Source organism: Ascaphus truei, chromosome 4 (genome assembly GCF_040206685.1).
Source record: "Ascaphus truei isolate aAscTru1 chromosome 4, aAscTru1.hap1, whole genome shotgun sequence".
Classification (NCBI taxonomy): domain Eukaryota; kingdom Metazoa; phylum Chordata; class Amphibia; order Anura; family Ascaphidae; genus Ascaphus; species Ascaphus truei.
This window is the reverse complement of record NC_134486.1, coordinates 396,396,533-396,419,230: the sequence shown is the minus strand read 5'-3', so window position 1 is coordinate 396,419,230 and position 22,698 is coordinate 396,396,533. Positions and strand designations below refer to the sequence as shown.

Below are 22,698 nucleotides of genomic sequence, written 5' to 3'. Positions count from 1 at the left end.
GGTGTAATAACCCTGCTGGCATCCTGCATGCACATGGTGTAATAACACTGCTGGCATCCTGCATGCACATGGTGTAATAACGCTGCTGGCATCCTGCATGCACATGGTGTAATAACACTGCTGGCATCCTGCATGCACATGGTGTAATAACGCTGCTGGCATCCTGCATGCACATGGTGTAATAACGCTGCTGGCATCCTGCATGCACATGGTGTAATAACACTGCTGGCATCCTGCATGCACATGGTGTAATAACGCTGCTGGCATCCTGCATCCATGTAATGTATAACCCTGCTGGCATTCTGCATGAGTGTGGTGTATAACCCTGCTGGTATTCTGCATGCGTGTGGTGTAATAACACTGCTGGTATTCTGCATGCGTGTAATGCATAACCCTGCTGGTATTCTGCATGCGTGTGGTGTAATAACCCTGCTGGTATTCTGCATGCGTGTAATGCATAACCCTGCTGGTATTCTGCATGCGTGTGGTGTAATAACCCTGCTGGTATCCTGCATGCGTGTGGTGTAATAACCCTGCCGGTATCAGGAGTGTGGTGAATAACCCTGCTGGCATCCTGCATGCATGTAATGTATACCCCTGCTGGTATTCTGCATGTATGTGGTGTAATAACCCTGCCGGCATCATGCATGCGTGTGGTGTAATAACCCTGCCGGCATCATGCATGCGTGTGGTGTAATAACCCTGCCGGCATCATGCATGCGTGTGGTGTAATAACCCTGCTGGCATCATGCATGCGTGTGGTGTAATAACCCTGCCGGCATCATGCATGCGTGTGGTGTAATAACCCTGCTGGCATCATGCATGCGTGTGGTGTAATAACCCTGTTGGCATCCTGCATGCGTGTGGTGAAACAACCCTGCTGGCATCATGCATGCGTGTGGTGTAATAACCCTGTTGGCATGCTGCATGCGTGTGGTGAAACAACCCTGCTGGCATGCTGCATGCTTGTGGTGAAACAACCCTGCCGGCATGCTGCATGCGTGTGGTGAAATAACCCTGTTGGCATGCTGCATGCGTTTGGTGTAAAAACCCTGTTGGCATGCTGCATGCGTGTGGTGTAATAAGGGGTGCAGGGCTCACCAAGTTCACATTACTGCTATATTATATTCGTATGGCGCTAACATATTCCGCAGCGCAGTACAATGTGAGAGAAAGGGTAATAACATTGTATAATAAAAAGAGCACATACCGTATGAGTCAATAGAAGGGAGTGGCAAAGGCGTGGCAATCTATATTGTATGACATTCATGGGGAAATGTTTGAATTATAGGGTGCTCTTTACTAATCTCCCACTGCAAAACTGGGGCAAAACTGCCAGATTTATTAAAGAAAAAAAATCAAATGACTTTTAAAAGGATTCCTAATCTTTGATAATCTGGTGCTTTTTGTTGGCCCTGTTTTGCAGCGCGGAGACTTTAGTAAACGGACCCTTTTAAAATAAGATAACTGAAGCCGAGAAGAAGAAACATACTACACATAAAATAAAACGGTGCGTGTGTTCGAAATAAAGCACAATCTTTAAGAATGATCATTTAATATTTGTAATTTATTTTTAATTTTTTTCAAAGCACACAACTAACGTCCCTACTTTGGATCTTTTTTTGCTGCCTTATGCTGCAAAGTCACAGGGGAATGGGGGAACGGGGGAATGGATGCATTGGATGTTGCAGCTTCGCGCTCAAAAATGGGTCTAATTACTTCTTTTAGAAATAGATTTTTCATCTGGGGCAGTTTTTTCTGCCCTAGATTTTGCATGGGGGACAATAACCATTAGGCTAAGGCCCCGGTCACGGCGCTCTAATGCGCGCCCGCGCTTTCGGCTGCGCGTTCCGGCGATTCCCCGGTCTGCAGCTCACTGCAGGATGAGAGACCGGGGGGGGCGTGCCGGAGGAGTGACGGGGGCGCGGCCATGACGTCACCCGGCAGGTTCGCCCTCATTGGCTGAACCACCGGGGGCGTGCCTAGCCGCTCGACGCGAGTTCCTGCTCTCAATTCTATTGAGAGCAGGAGTAGCTCTCGCGCGAGCGCTGTGGCCCCCCCTCGCAGCGGGCCTGGCGCCGTTGCGGGGAGGGCTCTGGTGAGCGCAGCGTCCGCCACATGCAGCGGGGGCAAGGCCTTAGGCCGCGCGTGCGAGCAATGGAGCGCCTATCGGCGCTGGTGGCCTGCAGCCGAGCGATCTCAGGACTTCAGATCACTCGCGACGGGGTGGTGGGTTGCGCGGCCATGATGTCATCCGCCTGGTTCGCCCTCATTGGCTGAGACGCGGCCATTGCTCGGCCACCGTGCCAAAAGTCACCTTTCCTGACTTTCCAAAATGCAGTCGCCAACTCGCCTTGATCATGTCCGCGCACTGACTGGCGCCGGCCCACATTCCCGTATCTTGTTCGCGCTGCGCGCTCAGCCAAGAGCAGTGGGGACGAGGGGCTTAGGTTAAGCAACCACAAACATTTACTTGCTGAACCTAGAGATGATGTCATAAGGTTCTAATTCCTTTCATCAGCCACAGTGAGAGAAATCCTGGTGTATACACCTCCTTTATATACAAGGAACCTTTCTGATGGCAAACGGACATTCACTGTGCTGAACAGAGGAGCTTATCAGTCTCTTATCAGTCTCCCTCGTGCAAAATTTTATTGCTGTGCTGGTTTTTTTTTTTTTTTTTTTTTTTACAAAACATTTAGATTTTATCAAAATAAAATAAAGGTTTGTTTATACATACACACTCTGTTGTCATTTTGAGGGCTTTAAGGTCCTATAAAGTGCTTATTGGCACTAAATCAGATTGTAACAAATGTGTTATACACATTCTGATATTTGATGCAGATCTATTTTAAAAGAGATGCTTATGTTGCCGTAGGGTCAAATAATTGACGTCCCTATATAATGAATACATCCCTATATAATGAATACATCCCAATATAATGAATACATCCCAATATAATGAATACATCCCAATATGAGTACATCCCAAAATAATAATAATAATAATTCTATTAAGGTAGCACTATTAACGGATATTTTCATGTGCGTTACCAAAAGCTACTGCAATTCTTGTTACAATATTGAGAAATGTATCATTTTTACACATTAACTTTTTCACTTAATAATATGCTGTACAATGCAATAATAACTGTATGAAGTATGGGTGTACAATAATGTAAATTCATACATACCTCAACAATATTCATTCATGTTTCATTTTATATCAACGTACAATGAAAATAAATGAAGGGGGACATTTATTCCAAGAAATGAGTCAGTGATGATCAGGGCCTGGATGGAAGTAAGGGCGGCTTTCGGAAGGTGCTACGCTCTGCAGCGTTATTAGCATGCGCTAACATTAACTGAGGTCTGAGGGGCTCCGTTATTAAGTAAACTGCTGATTACCATACGATTTGCATATGAGTACGCCTTAAAATCTGTTAAAATATATTATTCCCTTATCTTTGAGGGCAATAGCTGAAGATCGAAGCACTCGGCACCTTCGGGGATGTGCGTTATGGATATCGATATGTTACAAATAGATAACGTTGCGTTAAAAATGGAACACGCTTCTAAGGATGTACCCCAGGGGTCTCTAACTTAGTCCTCACAGGTCACAAACAGACCAGCTTTTATGTATATCCCTGCTTCAGCACAGGCGATTGATTGAGCCGCTGAGGAGGCCACTGATTGAGCTGCCTGTGCTGAAGCAGGGACATCCATAAAAGCTGGCTAGTTGGTGGCCCTTGAGGACTGAGTATGAGACCTCTGATATACCCCAAAGCCCCTTACTCAATATCTTGTGATTGATTCCCTTTGTTTGCAAACACTTAGACTCCATTGATTTGGTGTCAGTATGTCTCCTTCATAACTTCTTTTGCTCCGAACAGAAGGTAGCCTGTGCCAAACGCTGTAATGTAGACAAGTTTACCTAATTACAGACTTCAGCTTGTGTACTAATATTTTATTCTGTTAATTAGAGGCTTAATGGAGTGTGAAATTGTCTCATTGTTCTGCGGAGGTGAGACAATCAGAGACAAGACTGTGTTATTTCTTTCAATGCCTTTATGCCACTTCAGGCAAATAGCTCATTGCAAATGCACAAGGACATTTGCAGTCACTGGGGTGATTGTGTGTTGTTAAAATCCACATACAATATACTACTGAAATGTAATGAGGTTAAACTGACTTAATCTGCGAGAGAAAAGGGCACGGAAGCAACATTTGGGATTTAATGAGTGAGTATGTGTCAAAGTATTTGTAGTGAAGCCGCATTTTGTACATAATTTAAAAAAAAACTCAACCACTTAAAACCACAAATACTTGTGGGTGGTATTTATGAAGATCTAGTCTACGAACTGCAAAACAGCCAGCGCGAAAGATCTAGGGTGGCAAAAATTTGGGTAATACACAGCACCAGGTTTGTCAGAGAAATGCTGGGTTTATGTATTAAACAGGGTTATTTACTACAGTTTCCCAGCTGCAAAACCAGAACCAGAGCAAGAGAGGGCAACCGATTTATCATAGAGTAAGGTCACATATGATGCAAGGGGAAGTTGATTTTGATCAAACGGGTGCAGGAATTGCATCTGGATATGGTGTGTGTCCTCTCCTGTTTTTCTGGTACTACAAGCAGTGGTGGGGAACACTTTTTGAAGAGAGAGCATCCACCTTCCCCGGTGCTTCACCTGCGGACTTTCCGATGTGTGATGGACTAATATTAACCCTTTCTGTAACTTGTCCGAGCGCATATGGAATATAACCCTATGTCCCAAAGTATCTCCTGTCTCCTTCACAGAGTAACTCCAGTGTCTCTCTTCCTAGGCTAATTCTTATCTATTTCTTCCCAGGGTAGCGCTTTCACCCTCTATACTGCCTAGCTTCAGTCTACCTTCTTCGACTAAACCATGTCACAGTCATCTTCCAATACCAACTTCTGGTTCCATCTTTCCATCCTGGCTCACCTAGTTATTTGAATGATTACTAAATCACTTTGAGGCCTATGTACTAAAAATCCACAACAAAAAAAACCTGACATTATGGTGCAAAATTGGCACACAGAAAAGGAAACTTGACTTGTGCTTGTTTGCACCTGTGTGCTAAGCTCAGATTACTCAATATGCGCCAACAGCATCAAAAATGATTTATTTTTTCTTTCTTTTTTTGGCACACAGAAATGGACTGCGCTTGGCGTACAGATGATTATGGTATGTACTAACAATAAAATGTTTCTGTGCGCCCAAAAATACGGAGAAAGTGCGTCAAAATCACGGGCCAAGTTAAACTTGGCTTTAACCCTAATATGACAATTAATAGTTTTAGCGCAGAGGGAAGTTGCTGTGGATCAACTAAAATATATATTGGAACGTAATGTATTCATTTAACAGTATGGCTATGATAAATAATATCACAGTAATAATGTATTGTTACTAACAGTACTTATAGATTTTTTTTTTAAAAATACACATTATTCTGTTTGAATTAATTCTATCAATCAGGTATGCAACGCGTCAAAAATAATTGAACACAAGTTTTGCATTGTATGTATGAAGTCTGTATACATACTATGCACAAATGATAAAAGGTTTGTATTTTTCATGTTAACATTTTGATGCACAAAAAATGTGCAATATATTCTTAGTAAACAAGAAGAGATATTCATGCACTCCCATGGTCTTAGTGATATATAAATCACATCCTAATATAAAGAGGCAATCCGAGTGGCACTTAGTTTTTTTTTTCTTCTATCTTTCTTTTTTTTTTTTTTTTTTTTTAATATATGCAACTTTTGATTAACTTTATTGAAAACGAATTGCCCACGCTGCCGATCGATTGGTTCTCCCGTGATCGATCAGCAAAGATCCTGCGTCCCAGGGTTCACTAAATGGCTGCCTTTCCGTTTCAATCAATCCTTCAGCCAGTGTAACTCAGCAGCTACAATGTATCCTGATATTACTAAGCTAACACTATCTATTGTTACACTTTGCAGCTCAAACTGCTGGGAATATTGGCAACAAACTATCACAAACAGGAAAGTGTTACAAAGATCTTGCACTGCTGGGGAAGTGCTAAATCCTTATATAGGAATCAAAGGATGTTCAGTTTATTAAAACTCATTAAAAATAGCATTAAGAGTTGAATTAAAAAACATTTTTTGTAAAGGTTATCTAATACTACCGAACTGGTTTATTTAAAATGAAAACACATGTAGGATACCCATGGATTATTCCTTTAACAAACGCATTTTACATCTCACTAAGACCTCTGGAGTGCCTGGAAATCTTCTTCTTTTCTGTACAGGAGTTCTTTCCGGCTCACTGGAGTCATGAGCTCCCATGGCAGATCAGCAATCCCGATTCATGAGCTCCCATGGCAGATCAGCAATCCCGATTCATGAGCTCCCATGGCAGATCAGCAATCCCGATTCATGAGCTCCCATGGCAGATCAGCAATCCCGATTCATGAGCTCCCATGGCAGATCAGCAATCCCGATTCATGAGCTCCCATGGCAGATCAGCAATATCCATTCATGAGCTCCCATGGCCGATCAGCAATCCCGATTCATGAGCTCCCATGGCAGATCAGCAATCCTGATTCATGAGCTCCCATGGCAGATCAGCAATATCCATTCATGAGCTCCACGGCAGATCCGCAATCCCGATTCATGAGCTCCCATGGCAGATCAGCTATACCCATTCATGAGCTCCCATGGCAGATCAGCAAAACCCATTCATGAGCTCCCATGGCAGATCAGCAATATCGATTCATGAGCTCCCATGGCAGATCAGCAAAACCCATTCATGAGCTCCCATGGCAGATCAGCAATACCGATTCATGAGCTCCCATGGCAGATCAGAAATACTGTGAGAGCTCCTTCTCTAGTACAAATGTGCAAGGTGTTTACACAGTACAAATATATTCTTAGTACATTAACCAAAAATGGCCACTGCTATAATTTGCTGTATGTTATTACTTATCACATTAGCGTGTAAGATAGTCATCTGGAGGGCTGTCTTCTGGAGTTACAATCTGCCTGCTTCCCACATGTTATGACATAAACAGTTAAGAGAGATAGTAACTGCTCAGTCCAAATCGAAAGAGATCCATGGACTATACCATCCATTTAGTGCATCGTTTATCAATGGTTAAGCCATAAAGTCATCATAATAAAAGTGAATTGGCCTTTTGTGGATCTTAGGGAAGGTTGTAATGTGATTAGCACTTTTACTCAATTCATAACAATTGGATGGTAAAGTAGAGAGCTAGCTTTGTATCATTTATTGTGTTTTTGTCTTACATTTTCATGAAAAGCTCAGAATTTAACCAATTTTTCCTGAATTTCAACACTTTTCACTAAATAAAAACATCACGTCTCAGACAGGTTTGACACCCTGCTTTCCCCCATTATCTCTTAGCAGACAATGCTTCCACTGCAGCCAAGGATTCTGGGTAATGACATGCAAATGAGCACAGTATTTTCACCAGAATTTAGCACAAATGGCAGTAAGTGGCAGTATATAAGGGACCTCGGGATCCTTATCATTGACTTTAGATGCTTAGAACAAGTCACACTTTTCTATAAATAAAAATGCCATTGGGCCTGATTCAGCAACAATTAATAATAATGCCCTTCTTTAGTCGCCAGGCCCCAGCACGGAAGAGGTTACACACATTCTCTGTAGAATCAGTAAGAAAAGGCTGCATTCCCCCATACATTTATTTGCCCGAGGTTCAGTCAAACCCTGTCACATTCATTCCAGGCCGATCGATAGCAACTCGTTGTGGGTTAATTATAATCACAGAATAAACGCCGGAGTCTCAAAGTTCACCCAACTTCTGCAACGTTTCAAAAACTTCAGAGGACAAAGCCAAGAAACTTGCATTGATCTGTCCAGAGCAGGTGGGAGTTTGAACCTGTCCACAGGGTGATCCTACTCAACTCTTTCAAATGACGCTCTTATCTGAAGCTTTGCCTATCTAATAATATATGTAATTTAAGATAAAAAGTTCAACCAATTGAGTTGGAAAGCCTAGGGTTATTTTTTTCCAATACTTCTAGTATCTAGAATTGCTCGTGTCAACTAGTGTTTTTTTTTTTTTTACGTTGGTGGAGCCTGTAGGGTGTTCCTCAGCAGCTGGCAAGGTCTCCGCACCCAAGAAGGACAAGTGGCATTTTTTTTATATCATTGAAAGTTTACACAGAGCTTTGTTGTCAGCCCAAAAGTCCCTGCCCAGTAGAGCTTAGGCCAGTGTTTTTCAACCAGGGTTCCTGTAAGGATTCCCTGCAATTTCCTAGTCATTTGAAAATGGTATGAAATACAGAAGAATTTACTATGCATCTGATCTCAGACGCGCTATTAGATAGGGTTGGGGTTCCTTACAATGCATCTGATCTCAGATGTGCTATTAGAGAGGGTTGGGGTTCCTTACAATGGATATGATCTCAGATACACTTTTATAGAGGGTGGGAGCTTCCTTACAATGCATCTGATCTCAGACGCACTATTAGAGAGGGTTGGGGTTTCTTACAATGCATCTGATCTCAGACACGCTATTAGAGAGGGTTGGGGCTCCTTAAAATGCATCTGATCTCAGACACAGTATTAGAGAGGGTTGGGGCTCCTTAAAATGCATCTGATCTCAGACACGCTATTAGAGAGGGTTGGGGCTCCTTACAATGCATCTGATCTCAGACACGCTATTAGAGAGGTTCAGGACTTCTTACAATGCATCGGATCATAAACACACTATTATAGAGGTTTGGGGTTTCCTAGAATTTCACTTAGGATTCCTTAGTCAAAAAATGGTTGGAAACCACTGGTTTAGACATTATTTGTAGAGCAAGTACAAATCAAGGAAATAAACTGACACGGCTGACACTGACATTAGAACAAGGTTCATCAACTTCAAAAGGCAATTAATGCCACCACTGTTACCCCTCCCGTTTGAGGACCATGGGCCAAACATTAGAAACCTAATGTGTGGAAGGGTGGTGGATTCATGGAATAGCATCCCAGCAGGGGTGGTAGAGGCTAATGCAGTAAGACAGGGGTTCTTAACTACAGTCCTCAGGATCCCCCAACAGCACAGGCTTTGAGGATATCTCAGCTTCAGCACAGGTTGCTCAATCAGAGGCTCAGTCGAAGACTGACCTGTTGGGTGGGCTTCAGGACCGGAGTTGAGATCCCCTGCAGTAAAGGAATCCAAAGGACGTAAAATGGTGTGAAGTTTTACAGGAGATAGTACGGTGAGCAGGCTGGGCGGGCCACGTGATCCTTATCCTCCATCAAATTCCGGGGTTTCTATGACATTACATACATGATGTATTGTGTTCATTAGCGGCTTTTCCCGGAGTCATCCCTAATGAGGAAAGAAGTAGTATCCTCTTAAAGTTGTAGACAAAGCATAATCCTACGTGTTTTCTTTTTTTTAATAAATCAGTTCTGTACTATGAGAAAAGACTTAAATTTTTTTTCTAAATTACATTTTTAATGTATTATAATGTAACACGCATTTTTTATTTCTATAGCAACCTTTTACAAAGTCACATCCCCTTTCTCTTCTGAAACAGGCTCTGGCACACCCCTTTTTGAGCCCTGCCCGCTCTCTAGCAGTGCACCAATTGTATCTAGTGACTGCCTGGTCATATGATCTTCCCCACAGAACTTGGCATCTTTGGTCCTCTTCTGCTGCACTGACAGCCATTTAGTAAACCCCTCCCTCCCTCTCCTTCCCCTTCCCACACCCCCCAAGTCAAATCTTCGCTGATTGATCACAGGAGAATGGATTGATCAGCAATTCAGCGAATTACTTAGCATTGTGTGGATTGTATTATTGCACATATTAAAAAGGGAAAAAAATATTTACAAAAAAACCGTCATCTTGAACTGTTGCTTTAGGCTACGGTTATAGTGACGGCGACGCGACGGTCGCTGGAAAATCAAATAGAGACTTCCAGCGATCGCGCCCAATTCGTTGCTCCGTCAGCCGCGCTTACTATAAGCGCACGCGACGGCAGCAATGCATTTGTTTTGGCGCAATGTCGCGTCGCCGGCACAATAAGCACAGCCATAGGCCCGTAATATAGTCTTCCCCACCGCCGTGCGCGCGGCCCTAGTATTGGACGGCTGGCAAACCCCAGCCAATTATAAGTGCCGCGCACGGCGCAGCAAGCGCGCTCACTATATTACGGGCCTAAGATCATCATAAGAAACGGCCTCTTCCGCTGCCCCGTTAGTTAAACACGGCAGCAGTAAAAGCATTAGACTTTTACCCAAGGCAGATCTGTCACTGTCAGAGAGGGCAGATCCCCTCTTCACTGCAGGAACGAGGGGGAGTTGTACATGAATGGGCTGACGCTAGTGCATACATTCATCACTCTATCCATAGTGATAAGGGAAATAGTTCATTGTAATCTGTTATCTTGCAACAAGGACACAAGCAGGGCAAATGTTTGTGCAAAGCTTGGGTTCTAGGTATATGTGGAGTCTTTTAACACCTTTGATGCCAGAGTGAAGGGGTAATGCGCACGATGATATGGTGTCCCCTCGTTTCTTTTTCTTGTATTTATGGGGTACGTGGCACTCTCCAATCTGGCGTATGGGGGAGAGAGGCCCCAAACCTTCCCCACTAACACTAACCTCCAATGTAGGGGCCATGGTTAAATCTTCCTATCGGCACTGGAAATCACACGTTTGCACACACATAATAACAGCCAGGAAACACAGGCCTTTTACAATTGGAAAGGCAACGTTTATTTATTTTATTTATAAAATGTTTTACCAGGAAGTAATACATTGAGAGTCACCTCTCGTTTTCAAGTATGTCCTGGGCACAGAGTTATGATGACAAATACATGTTTACAAAAATACAGTTACATAAATGAGCAGGGTATACATTATATATGTCTTTGACTGAGCCACTGATTGAGCCACCTGTGCTGAAGCAGGGATATCCTGCAAACCTGCCCTTTGGTAATAGGCTTTTGTTATTTATTTCTTCTTTTTTAAAATCAAGTGCAAAGTAGATAGAAATGGTTACAAAATATCTAGTTACTGTCTCGAGTTCATATCGGTTTAAATACAAAGTGAGACTGAAACTCGGCAGCAGCAATAGTACCCAGGACCTCAATGCATTTCAAGGCCAATTTTCCGCAATCCTAGGCCGTTTAGTGACACACATTTGACACAAAACTGTTAGAACTGCGGCCAGCATTTAGCCTTTTTGCTGCCTTACTATTTAGCACTGCTTAGTAAATCTTGACCATTGTCTATTCTGCACCAAATTGCCTATAAATTGAAACAAAACCACAGTATACAAAATGTTTTTATGTTGCTGTGCGTAAAGATGCAAACCAAACGTGTCCATCACGCAATACACATATTCCTGATGCTGTTCAATGATATCCTATAATTCATACACGGAGAGGATCTAATTATCTTAGTCTTCTAGCTGCAAAACTGCGACATAAAGCAATGCAAATACATTGCTCCAGTATATCAAACTGTATTTTGAAGTCGAAACCTATGAGGTTTTGAAAGCATTGAACACTAAATTTCATCTATGACAAAAAAAATGTTGGTCCACTAAAAGGCATCACAACCTACAATAAATCCCTGGCTCCTAAGCGATGCAAAGGTAATATGGCCAAAAGTGCCTTTATACTTGATAAGCAGAAGGTACTTTTCATCATAAAAATGCCCATACTATATGAATACCTGGTGTTACTTTTTTATTTGTCCTTTTTAAGAGGTAACTCCCTATTATCAGTAATCTCAGAAGTCTCGGTCTGCAGTGTTAAGAATATCCTTTGCAACATCAGCTTATCATGAATCTACTATATATTTTGGTCTGTCTGTCTGCTAGGCATTGGGACACCTATTAAGATATCGTAACCACATTTTGCATGATGGTTCCTGAGATCAAGGAGCAGTTTTTTTTTTGTTTATGTTTGGATACACTTGGGTGCCATTTTGAATCAAGATGGCGGCCTGAAACCTTCAAACCTGCACTGATTTTAACCACAGTCGGCAGGATTGTAAGTGCTGTAGCTGGACGGAATTTAGAAAATCCCTGTTTTGCACAATGTTCAACTTTATGTTGGATGCTCCAGAGCTGGAACTGGAAAAATGTGAATGTTTTTGCGCCTGATGGAAACCCCCCCAAATTATAGTTTATCCAACAGCATTAGAATAAAACCACATGCTTTTTTTCTCATTAAGAAACTAAAACATTTTTTTTTAGCCATTTATAAACCTCAGTATTTTTTGGTTTCTTACAATTCCTGGGTACTTTCAGCTAACAGTATTATAAAGGACATATTTGCTCTGCTTTCTGTTTTTTTGACCAGGATTTGACATTATAGGATCTATTGATCCCGGCAGCAAAACTGATTAAAAAAAAAAACGCACCAGATTTATTTAAAAAGGGAGGAAAAAAATTACAAACTATTTTGCAACCAAAAGGCTTTCATAAAACCCCTGCGTGGGACACAACAGAGATACAGATTGTAACTAAAGGAATGTTTAAAGCAAGGGGGGGGGTGTGAAGGTCGCAGGAAGAAACCAGACACAATATGGTTTTGGTGGGTCAAATTCCTACGCCACGAGAGACTAAAGAAAGAAACAAACAAGAGTGCATCTACATGTGGTACTTCTCAGGCCCTGGAAAACCTGCACACAAAGTTATATCTCCTTATATTCAGGTAAAAGAGGAAGCGGCCTCTTAGAAATCGATGACATAGCAAAATTGTAGACATCTTATATATATATATATATATATGGCTTTGGGACATGCCGTGTGCTGCGCTTATAGTGCTGGCGACGCAACGTCAGGCTGCGCTTATAGTGCCGGCGACGCGATGTCAGGCTGCGCTTATAGTGCCGGTGGCGCGACGTCAGGCTGCGCTTGTAGTGCCGGCGATGTTAGGCTGCGCTTATAGTGCCGGCGACGTCAGGCTGCGACTATAGTGCCGATGACGTGACGTCAGGCTGCGGTCGCTGGAAAAATCAAATTGAGATGACTTCTAGCGGTCGCATTTTTTTTGACGCGATGTCGCTGTCGCCATCGCCGGCACTATAAGCGCAGCCTAAGGTGCGGGCTTCGTGTCACTGATGGAAGTGTTTCTCTGCGTTGCTAAGGGCAGCCCAGCCTCATTGGAGGGGCCTCACTTCCTTGTGATGTGGGATGTTGATATTACTTTTCTCTGCCGCTATAAACCAAAACCCTGGCAGAGCCTTAATAGAACCCACTTTCACTGAGCCGGGTACCCGTTACCCGTTTTTTTTTATAATTGAGGACCCGGCCCAACACTAGTTTTCAGGGATGTATAACACTGTTTTTTGTGCTGCACGGTGTCTCTACAGGAGACACCACGGGCGATTTCTGGTATAATCACAGCCATAACCTGTCAGTCAGCACCGCGGACGGTCACGGCGCTCCTCATCCGGAACTGCATTACTGAAGCAGGATCGTGCACGCTGTAACTCAGGCGCCAGGGGGTAGATTTTAGGCACCTGAAATTCTCCCATCCCTGCAGTGCTATAACTCCAACTTGTTTCACCATGAAGAAGTTATAATACAGTAAAAATGGCAGTTGTAACAAACACACATGTAAGATGTATTTATTTATTTGTAAAAATGTTTTACCATTGAGAGTTACCTCTTGTTTTCATGTATGTCCTGGGCATAGAGTTATCATGACAAATACATAGTTACATTAAGTGCGCAGGGTTATACATTATATACAAGACATTGCATGCACAGTTAAAGATAATATGTATACCCCCCTCTCTCCGCTCCCCGTCTCTTTCTCGGCTCCCCCCTCTTTCTCTACTCCCCCCTCTCTCCGCTCCCCCCTCTCTCGCCACTCCCCGTCTCTTTCTCCGCTCCTCCCTCTCTCCGCTTCCCCTGTCTCTTTCTCCGCTCCCCCCTCTCTCTCCGCTCCCCTCTTTTTCTCCGCTCCCCCCTTTTTCTCCGCTTCCCCCCCTCTCCGCTCCCCCCACTCTCTCCGCTCCCCCCTCTTTGTGTCTCTGTCCCCATTCCCCTCTCTGTGTCCCACTTCCCCTCTCTCCCCCCCACTCTTTTCTCCTGCGTTTCCCCCCCTTCACATTAATGCGCCCCCCCATGCACAGCGCGTCCCCCCCCCTCCTGTTCCGCCGGCGGAGGTGCGCTGCGGAAACGGGTGGCTGCGGTGCTGTGTGGGGGGAGGGGGCTTTTGCATACAATTAGCTTTGTGGATATGCTTTAAACTCAGGGGAAAGGATGCCTGTGACCTTTTTAGCAGATGCGAGAGAACGGAGCACAGATATCTGCATCCAGAATGCATGTAATGAAAATGGGGCAACTCCAAGTACATTAAAAATAAATATTTATTAGATCAGCTTACAATGGGGTAGGACCAGGTGCGTTGTCCTACCCCATTGTAAGCTGATCTAATAAATATTTATTTTTAATGTACTTGGAGTTGCCCCATTTTCATTACATGCATTCCGGATGCGGGTAGCTGTGCTCTGTTCTCTCGCATCTGCTGCTCTACGTTCCTGAGCACTGCACGCTGAAGAATTCATCTCATTGCAACTTCCACAGTCAGGTATAGGGCAATAGCCCTTTCATTATTACCTATCAAAACTGTGTGGGATTACTCATGGATTATATCCCATGGGGGGATTCATGTCTCTAAGGGACCCTTGGATGTGGCAGCTATGTGGGCACCACTAGGTCTCCTTCCCCTGGGATGAACATCCCTGTTTATTATACAGTGGTTCTGAAGTGTGGATTCATTTGAATGGACTTATACTACTGCTGAGCTTAATTTGTGATGCACCAACTCACCACATATCTCTGTGACCTTTTTCGGCAACATCACGTTATTTGCCCTGATTTAACGGAGCTGTATATGTGTTCCATAGATGCCTGCAGTCATATTATTATTATTGTTGTTTCTTTGTAAAGCGCCGACATGTTCTGCAGCGTGGTACACTGAGAGTACATCAGAGTTGCATAGTAAATAAGGACAGACAAGCACAAACATACAGAGAGGTAGTGAGGGCCCTGCTCCTGAGAACGTACCAACTAGAGGGAATAAGGGGCAATACTGAAACACAAGGTAAAGTGGCTGCTCATTGTGGGATGACTATGCCTCGGGATGGAGTATGGTCCAGCCGCACAGCTGATTCCATTAAGGATTGAGGGTGTGGCATGTTAGGGGTGTTAAATAGCATGGAGATTGGTCCTAGGCATAGCACAGTCATTGATTCAATTTGGTCACATGTGGGGGGGGCAGCACCATTAACATTAGCTCCCGGATGGGTCTATAACATATCGCCTATGTTACATAGACTAATAGCTGCTTTATAGAATATTTATGCCATTGAGTAACAAAAAAACTAAGATATAGACCCAATGTTTAGTTTCTGCCAAGGATTCATGGCTCTCTTTTTTTGGTGACTTTATATAATAAATCTGCTTCTAAACATGTACCGGCCCAGACCTCTTGTCAATCTGATTGTAGTACAAGGCAGTAAGTCCATGCTCTTCATGGATGTTGCAGGCTATTAGCAGGCTCTCCAAACCGGGCGCCAGCAAAGACACACGCACCTCGTAAAAAGAACTTCATTGCTCAGAATTGGGAAAGGCGCTTATCTCTTGACTGTTTTCCAGAAATGTGTCTCGGCAGAGAAATGCCAAGGATTCTTTGCAAGGTTTCCTTGTGGACAGGACAGGCGGTGCTGGGAGAAATAATACAAGTGCAATATTTTGAAAATATTACCATTCATTATTTTTTAACAGTGGGGTTGAAGGGGATTCAAATATTTCACGCCGAGTTTATTTAGACAATTAATTCATTCATTCATTAACTATATATACAGTATATATTTATAAAAAAATAAACAAAATAGGAATGTCGGCATTCCTGCATAAAATTGTATAATTAAAAAAAAGAAGGCAGGCGCTGCCAGGACTTATGAAAATAGTGAAAAAGTTGTAATCACCAAAAATCTACGTTTTGGACACACGACTGTTATAGCCGAAACATCGATATTTTTGTGTGATTACATTTTTTTCCCCTTATTGGATAAGTCCTGGGAGTGCCCGCCTTCTTTTCAATTATGTATAAATATAGGCAAGGATGAGAACATATTGGGCGCCTAAAATGCCCATCCTGACACCTGTGTTTCAGGCTACTGCTTGTCCTGAGATCTCACTTCTCAGCAGGGGCTTCTGGAAGTTGGAGTACTGCCCCTGTTCCAATAGTATAGTATTTACAGATAGATGAATGACAAGTCCAAGAACCCCATGACATCACCCAGGGATCAGCCATTCAGCTTTGGCAACCACGCCCCTTCTTCCCACACAGCTGCAGCAAGGTATAACCTGCTTTGTTAGGCTGCGCTTATAGTGACGTCGCTGTCGCCAGCGACTCGACATCACGCTGCAGTCACTGGAAAAATCAAATTGACTTGACTTCCAGCGGACGCGACGGCGCAATACATTTGTTTTGCCGCGACGTCGGCACTATAAGCGCAGCCTTAGAATTCACACTAAAATACAGCAGCTATTACAAGCTCGTAGTCAGATCCCATTGTCATTATATTGATAAAGATATGCAGTGTATGCACACGCAGATACAGCAGATATTGGTAGACTCCAGTCACATAGTGCGTGCATAGATATGCACAAGAGAAATATATCCATTTCTCTCGTTCTACATGTAGATATACATATATATTGGAATGTATTATTTACATAGGACAATACTGTACAAACCATAATGTTGGCTCCTTTCTGGATATATTAAAAACACAGATTTTACCTGGCAGGTAAACATTAATTTACAGTGATTATTAATTATAATGCACTCAGCATTTAATATTGAAGTAATAATCCCCGAAAAACAGGGTATTACTGGCCAATAATGCCCTGGCTGGAAGAGTTGAAGGCCCGAGGCGAAGACAGGGCATTATTGGCCAGTAATGCCCTGTTCTGAGGGATTATTACTATTATAGGCTTAATGTAGTCTTATTTAATAAATAATAGACACTTTTGTATAGTTAAATAGATTTTTTTATTAAAATAAAATGGTAAATAGATGAAACCACCTCTATATACACTTACACTGCAGATACCTATATCCACACACTGCCGCCCCCTCTGTGTACACACACACACACACACTGCTGCTGCTACACACACACACACTGGAGCTCTAGACACACAACACAGCACATCTACACACACACACACACACACACACACAAACACAGCAGCTCTACACACACACATACCACAGCAGCTCTACACACACAACACAGCAGCTCTACACACACAACACAACAACTCTACACACACAACACAGCAGCTCTACACATACACACAGCAGCTCTACACATACACACAGCAGCTCTACACACACATAACACAGCAGCTCTACACACACACACAGCAGCTCTACACACACACACACACAACACAGCAGCTCTACACACACAACACAGCAGCTCTACACACACAACACAGCAGCTATACACACACACACACAGCAGCTCTACACACGCACACAGCAGCTCTACACACGCACACAGCAGCTCTACACACGCACACAGCAGCTCTACACACACAACACAGCAGCTCTACACACACACACACACACACACAAACACACAACAGCAGCTCTACACACACACACACACACACACACACACACACACACACACACACACACACAACACAGCAGCTCTATACACACACACCCACACACAGCACAGCAGCTCTACACACACACACATACACACACACACACACACACACACACACACACAACACAGCAGCTCCACACACACACACAGCAGCTCTACTTACACACACACACACACACACAAAACACAGCAGCTCTACACACACACACACACACACACACACACACACACACACACACACACACAACACAGCAGCTCTACACACACATGCTACACCCATAAACACTGCTGCTGACACTGACACTTGCATACACACACACACACACAGACACACAACAGCAGCTCTACACACACACACACACACACACACACACACACACACACACACACACACACACACACACAGCACAGCAGCTCTACACACACACACACACACACACACACACACACACACAACACCTCCACACACACACACACACACACAGCAGCTCTACACACACACACAACACAGCAGCTCTACACACACACACACACACACACACACACACACACACACAACACAGCAGCTCTACACACACATGCTACACCCATAAACACTGCTGCTGACACTGACACTTGCATACTTGCATACACACACACACACACACACACAAGCTCTATACACACACACACTACTGCTACACATACAACAGCACAACAACACACACACACACACACACTACAGCCACAATAAAAAATGCAGCCACTTACTAAACTTTGCACTTCCCCCCACAACACAGCACCTCTACACACACCCCACAACACTGCACCTCTACACACAACACAGCACCTATACACACACACACACACACACACACACACACACACTGCTGCTGCTGCTGCAACACCCATAAACACTGCTACTGACACTGACACACACACACACACACACAGCACCTCTACACAGATATACAACAGCACAGCACACACAAACTGCAGCCACAAAGAAACTGCAGACAGCCACTTACTTCTTTGCAGTCTCTCTCCCTCCTCCAATTCAACTGAATCTGCTCAGAAAATCTCAGTCAGCTCTGGAGGGGGAGGAGTCAACCCGTGGCTGATACGTCCTGACCAATCCCCTGCCCTGTCTCAGAGCTGTTACTTCAATCAGACGAATCCCCTGCCCTGTTTCAGCTGTTCTGAAAGCTGATTGGCTGGAAATAAACATGTTGAAAACTACACATTCTGCTGCTTAAATTCCGGGCATTACTGATTGGATAATGCCTGGAATTTTAACCAATCAGAGAGCAGGGTTTTCAATAATGCCCGGAATTTTACTGCTTCAGCCTATAATAAAGGATAAAAATAGGAAAAAGACGTACAGGAAAAATATATAGGAATACTCACATCTGAGTGGTATATGCGTGTACTCACAGCCACAGCTGGTGGGGGATAGGGGAGGGTACTCGTTTCCGCCTGTTCTCCACTTCAAATTCTGGATCCTAAAAATTCATGTTGGCTCCCAAGTTAAAAAATATTTGTCCACCCCTGAATATATGTATACACACACACACACACACACACACACACACGCGCGCGTGTGTGTGTGTGTGTGTGTGTGTGTGTGTGTGTATATATATATAATATATATATATATATATATATATATATATATATATATATATATATAGCCCTGTTTCCATATCAAACTGGAAACTACCTACTGCTGCGCTTATACCTGTTGGCTACAAGAGCCTGAACCTCTGCCACGGAGAGACTGGGGTGTATACTTACTCTGGTGCAGCGCCTCCACCTGTGAGGGATCCTAGCAGTGTAGAAGCACCCCCTCACAGGACACAATAATAATCCTTCACACAATGCAAAATAACAAACCTTTACTGACACACTATTAATGATATATGACACATTCTCCTTTAAGAACTGGAGGTAAATATATATATTATATATATATATATATACATACACACACACGCAAACACTATATAACTTGCAGGGATTACTCTCCTGAAGTGCCACCCATCACCGTGTCCAGAGAAATGTGTGTCTCACACAGAGTCCCCAAGAGTTCCACAGTGTAACGGATCGGGGGACTCGCGGTTCCCAGCGTGTCCCCGTCACCCCAGGTTCCAAAGTGCCTAGTTCCTCCACTCCACTATGTCCCCAATCTCTACCTCCCCCCCTGAGCCATTCCTCCACGGCACAGTCCACACGCCCTGGCTCACACTCTGTGCACGTGTGCGGTCCCCTCACCAAGCGTGCGCGGTCCCCTCACCAAGCGTGCGCGTTCAAGATCGCGGGTTCCCTATCATGGGTCACACGCTCCCCGGCGTGCCTCTGTCATCTCTGGCCATTCCCTACCTGGTTCTTCCGTTCCCTCTGTCTCCTGTCCCGTACGCCTCCTCTGCTGGTCTTCCCCCACGCTCGGGTGTACGCGCGCATAGCAGGGTTACTGAGGGCGCACGCACCCGCTCTACTTACTTGCCGCCCCAACGCTCTGGCTCCGCCCCCCGTCGGTTGCAAGCTATAACTCTTGATTACCTCCCTGTTTCCTCCCCTGCTCTCACTGACCTATCCCTGCAAGTACCCACTCAAACCTATGCTCCTCCCTTCATCCCTATTGGCCCTTCTTCCCATATAACCCCACTCTGTCCTCTCAGTCATTGCTCTGCATAGCTTTCCTGTAGCTCCTGTGTGTGCAGTGTCTATGCCCAGCTCCCTTGTCTGTTTCAGCCCTGGTTCCTTTCCCTGCCCTTGTTTGGATTCCTTTGACTTAAACTTGAACTCTGCTTTGGACTTTGACTACGCTGCCTTCTCCTGCCCTTGAAGCCTGACTTTCGGACATCACTACGCTGCTCTCTCCAACCCCTGAACTCTGGCACTTGGACATTACCCTCCGACCTCTGGCACCCCGGACTCAGCAAGTATTACTTTAACCCTTACTCACCAGGCCCGGCAACGCTATTACCACTACACTCCCGGGCACGCCCTCACTGCTGTGGGTGCGTGTTATACCCTTACCCACCTCAGTACTGGGTACTGGCCAGGTCTGCGGGCATACAGGCGTTACACAGAGTATGCAGAGTCCCTTCGGTCACTAGTCCCACAGTGTCCCCAAAGAACCCACCCTTATAGGTGTGATCAGTGCCTGGGTATAAACCGGTATGTTGGTGCACTTATATTATACGATACCTGCCCAGTGCGACGGCACCTGGGCCTTTAACTATCTTCGAAAAGGATCCGACGATCTCCTGCGTGCCGTCCTGGATTCACCAGCGTGATGCCCCGTCCGAGGCAATCTCATCTCAGAAGATAGTTCTTTAAGGAGTGCAGCGTCCGCTGAATCCCTAACTATCACTATATATAACAGTAAGGGGCAGGGTCCCTAACCTAGGGCCTGTCCCTACACAAAACAAGCTACATGTGTCTCAGGGCCTGCCTTGGGCCTAGGGGGGGGGTTGTATTCTGGCCTAGTGTAGAGGCTTACTTGCCCTCCACACAGACCCTCCGATCGTTACCTCTCTCCCCCTCACTCTGCCTGCGTGCTGCCTGTGACACGCTTCCTTATCCTGCCTGCAGCAAAGCTTAAGCTCCTATTCGTTCCCTGGCATCAGGTGGGACACTCCTAAGGCTCATGGGAGTTGTAGTCTCCTCCCAGAGCCCTTCCTGATTGGTTGCCCTTCGCGTGCTTTTTACACTGCCCGTGCGCAACCTAGAATCGCCGCCGTGCAGTGAGGAGAGCCGAGTGGCAGCGGAGAGATATAGGCAGAGGCAGTGTGAATGGGGGGGAGGGGGGTGGGGGGGAAATCGGAGCTACTTGGGGAGCTGAGGGGGGGGCTAGTCAGAGCAATGGAGGTGGAGCGAGTCAGAGCTCCGCCCCTGGGGGGGGGGATCCTCTTTGACAAGGTCTGCTGTGTTGGACCGAAACATTATATGAATAAATACTGAGCACTTGATCACTATTTTGGAGTGCTACTTTTTGGCTTCTTTTCTATGGGATTGTACCGTTGAGTTTCAGCACCCGTGGGTAACTTTAATTTTTGAGTACGCATATACATGTATATATTTTGGATCACCTAATACAAAAACAGACAGTTATGTTTACTGAAAACTAAACAAATGAAAAAACTTCGTCAGGCTTTGTAGCATAACTTTATCTTCCAACAAAGTTATGTTATGCCAGTCTTGGCGTTACTCCTATCTAGATTCTGATATAGGGCTTTTCCCAGGGGCCATAGTAACCTCAGAAGCTAGAGATTAAGGAAATCATGACTTTCAAAAACTTTCAGTGCTCAAAGGGGTAAGATACTAACATTATACGAGCTAAATTTATATCTCATAGGGATTACCGCTTTAACCACTGGATATTACGATCACACACAAAAAAACCTCAAAAGGAAATGTTAATTTAAAAGAGACCGAATTTACAAAGATTATTTTGTGATGAGCAAATCCATGAAAACATTGTTCCTTCTACCTGTAAAGAGGGGGAGATATCGCATGTCCTTCGGATGAGCTGCAGGTACTTATTGATAGTTCAATTAAATTATATCTGTCATGTTGGATGTAGCATTGGGCGTCTCTGTCGTCTGTTGTATACATATGCCACGCTCAACAGCTCTCCTTTTTGACACTTATATACATATATATATTTTGTGGGGGCTCAGGGGTTCCCAAAAAGAGCTTGCTGGGGTTTTGTGTTTAGTTCAATTAAAAAACAGATAGATGAACTACAAGTCCCAGAACTCCATGACCACCCAGAGATCAGCCATTCAGTGCAGAGCATTGCCAACATTGCCCATATACCCTGGCAGACCTGTTCGTGTTTCCCGCCCTGTGTTGGTCTTCCTTGAGGTTCCCCTACATGTTTTCGGTAGGTCCCGATTGTAGGTCTGGGATGGGTGCTCTCCCTCAGTTCCTACATGTGCTCTGGTGAGTAGCGCGTTGGAAAACATACAAAATAAATAGTGGAGTGGAGAAGCCCCAACTGGGCTGACACCCA

The 22,698-nt window shown here is 44.4% G+C and overlaps 1 protein-coding gene across 2 annotated transcripts in view; it reads left to right on the top strand.

The window, feature by feature from the left end:
* GATA4 (GATA binding protein 4) overlaps window positions 1-22,698 on the top strand; it is a 59,515-nt gene that overhangs the window by 12,654 nt on the left and 24,163 nt on the right. The window contains exon 3 of one of the 2 annotated variants that reach the window (XM_075598606.1): window positions 5,178-5,210. The exons of the other annotated variant lie outside the window; for it this stretch is intronic. Within the exon in view, the coding sequence (XP_075454721.1) occupies window positions 5,178-5,210 (33 nt within the window). The remainder of the gene's footprint in view (window positions 1-5,177; window positions 5,211-22,698) is intronic. 2 annotated transcript variants of the gene reach the window in all.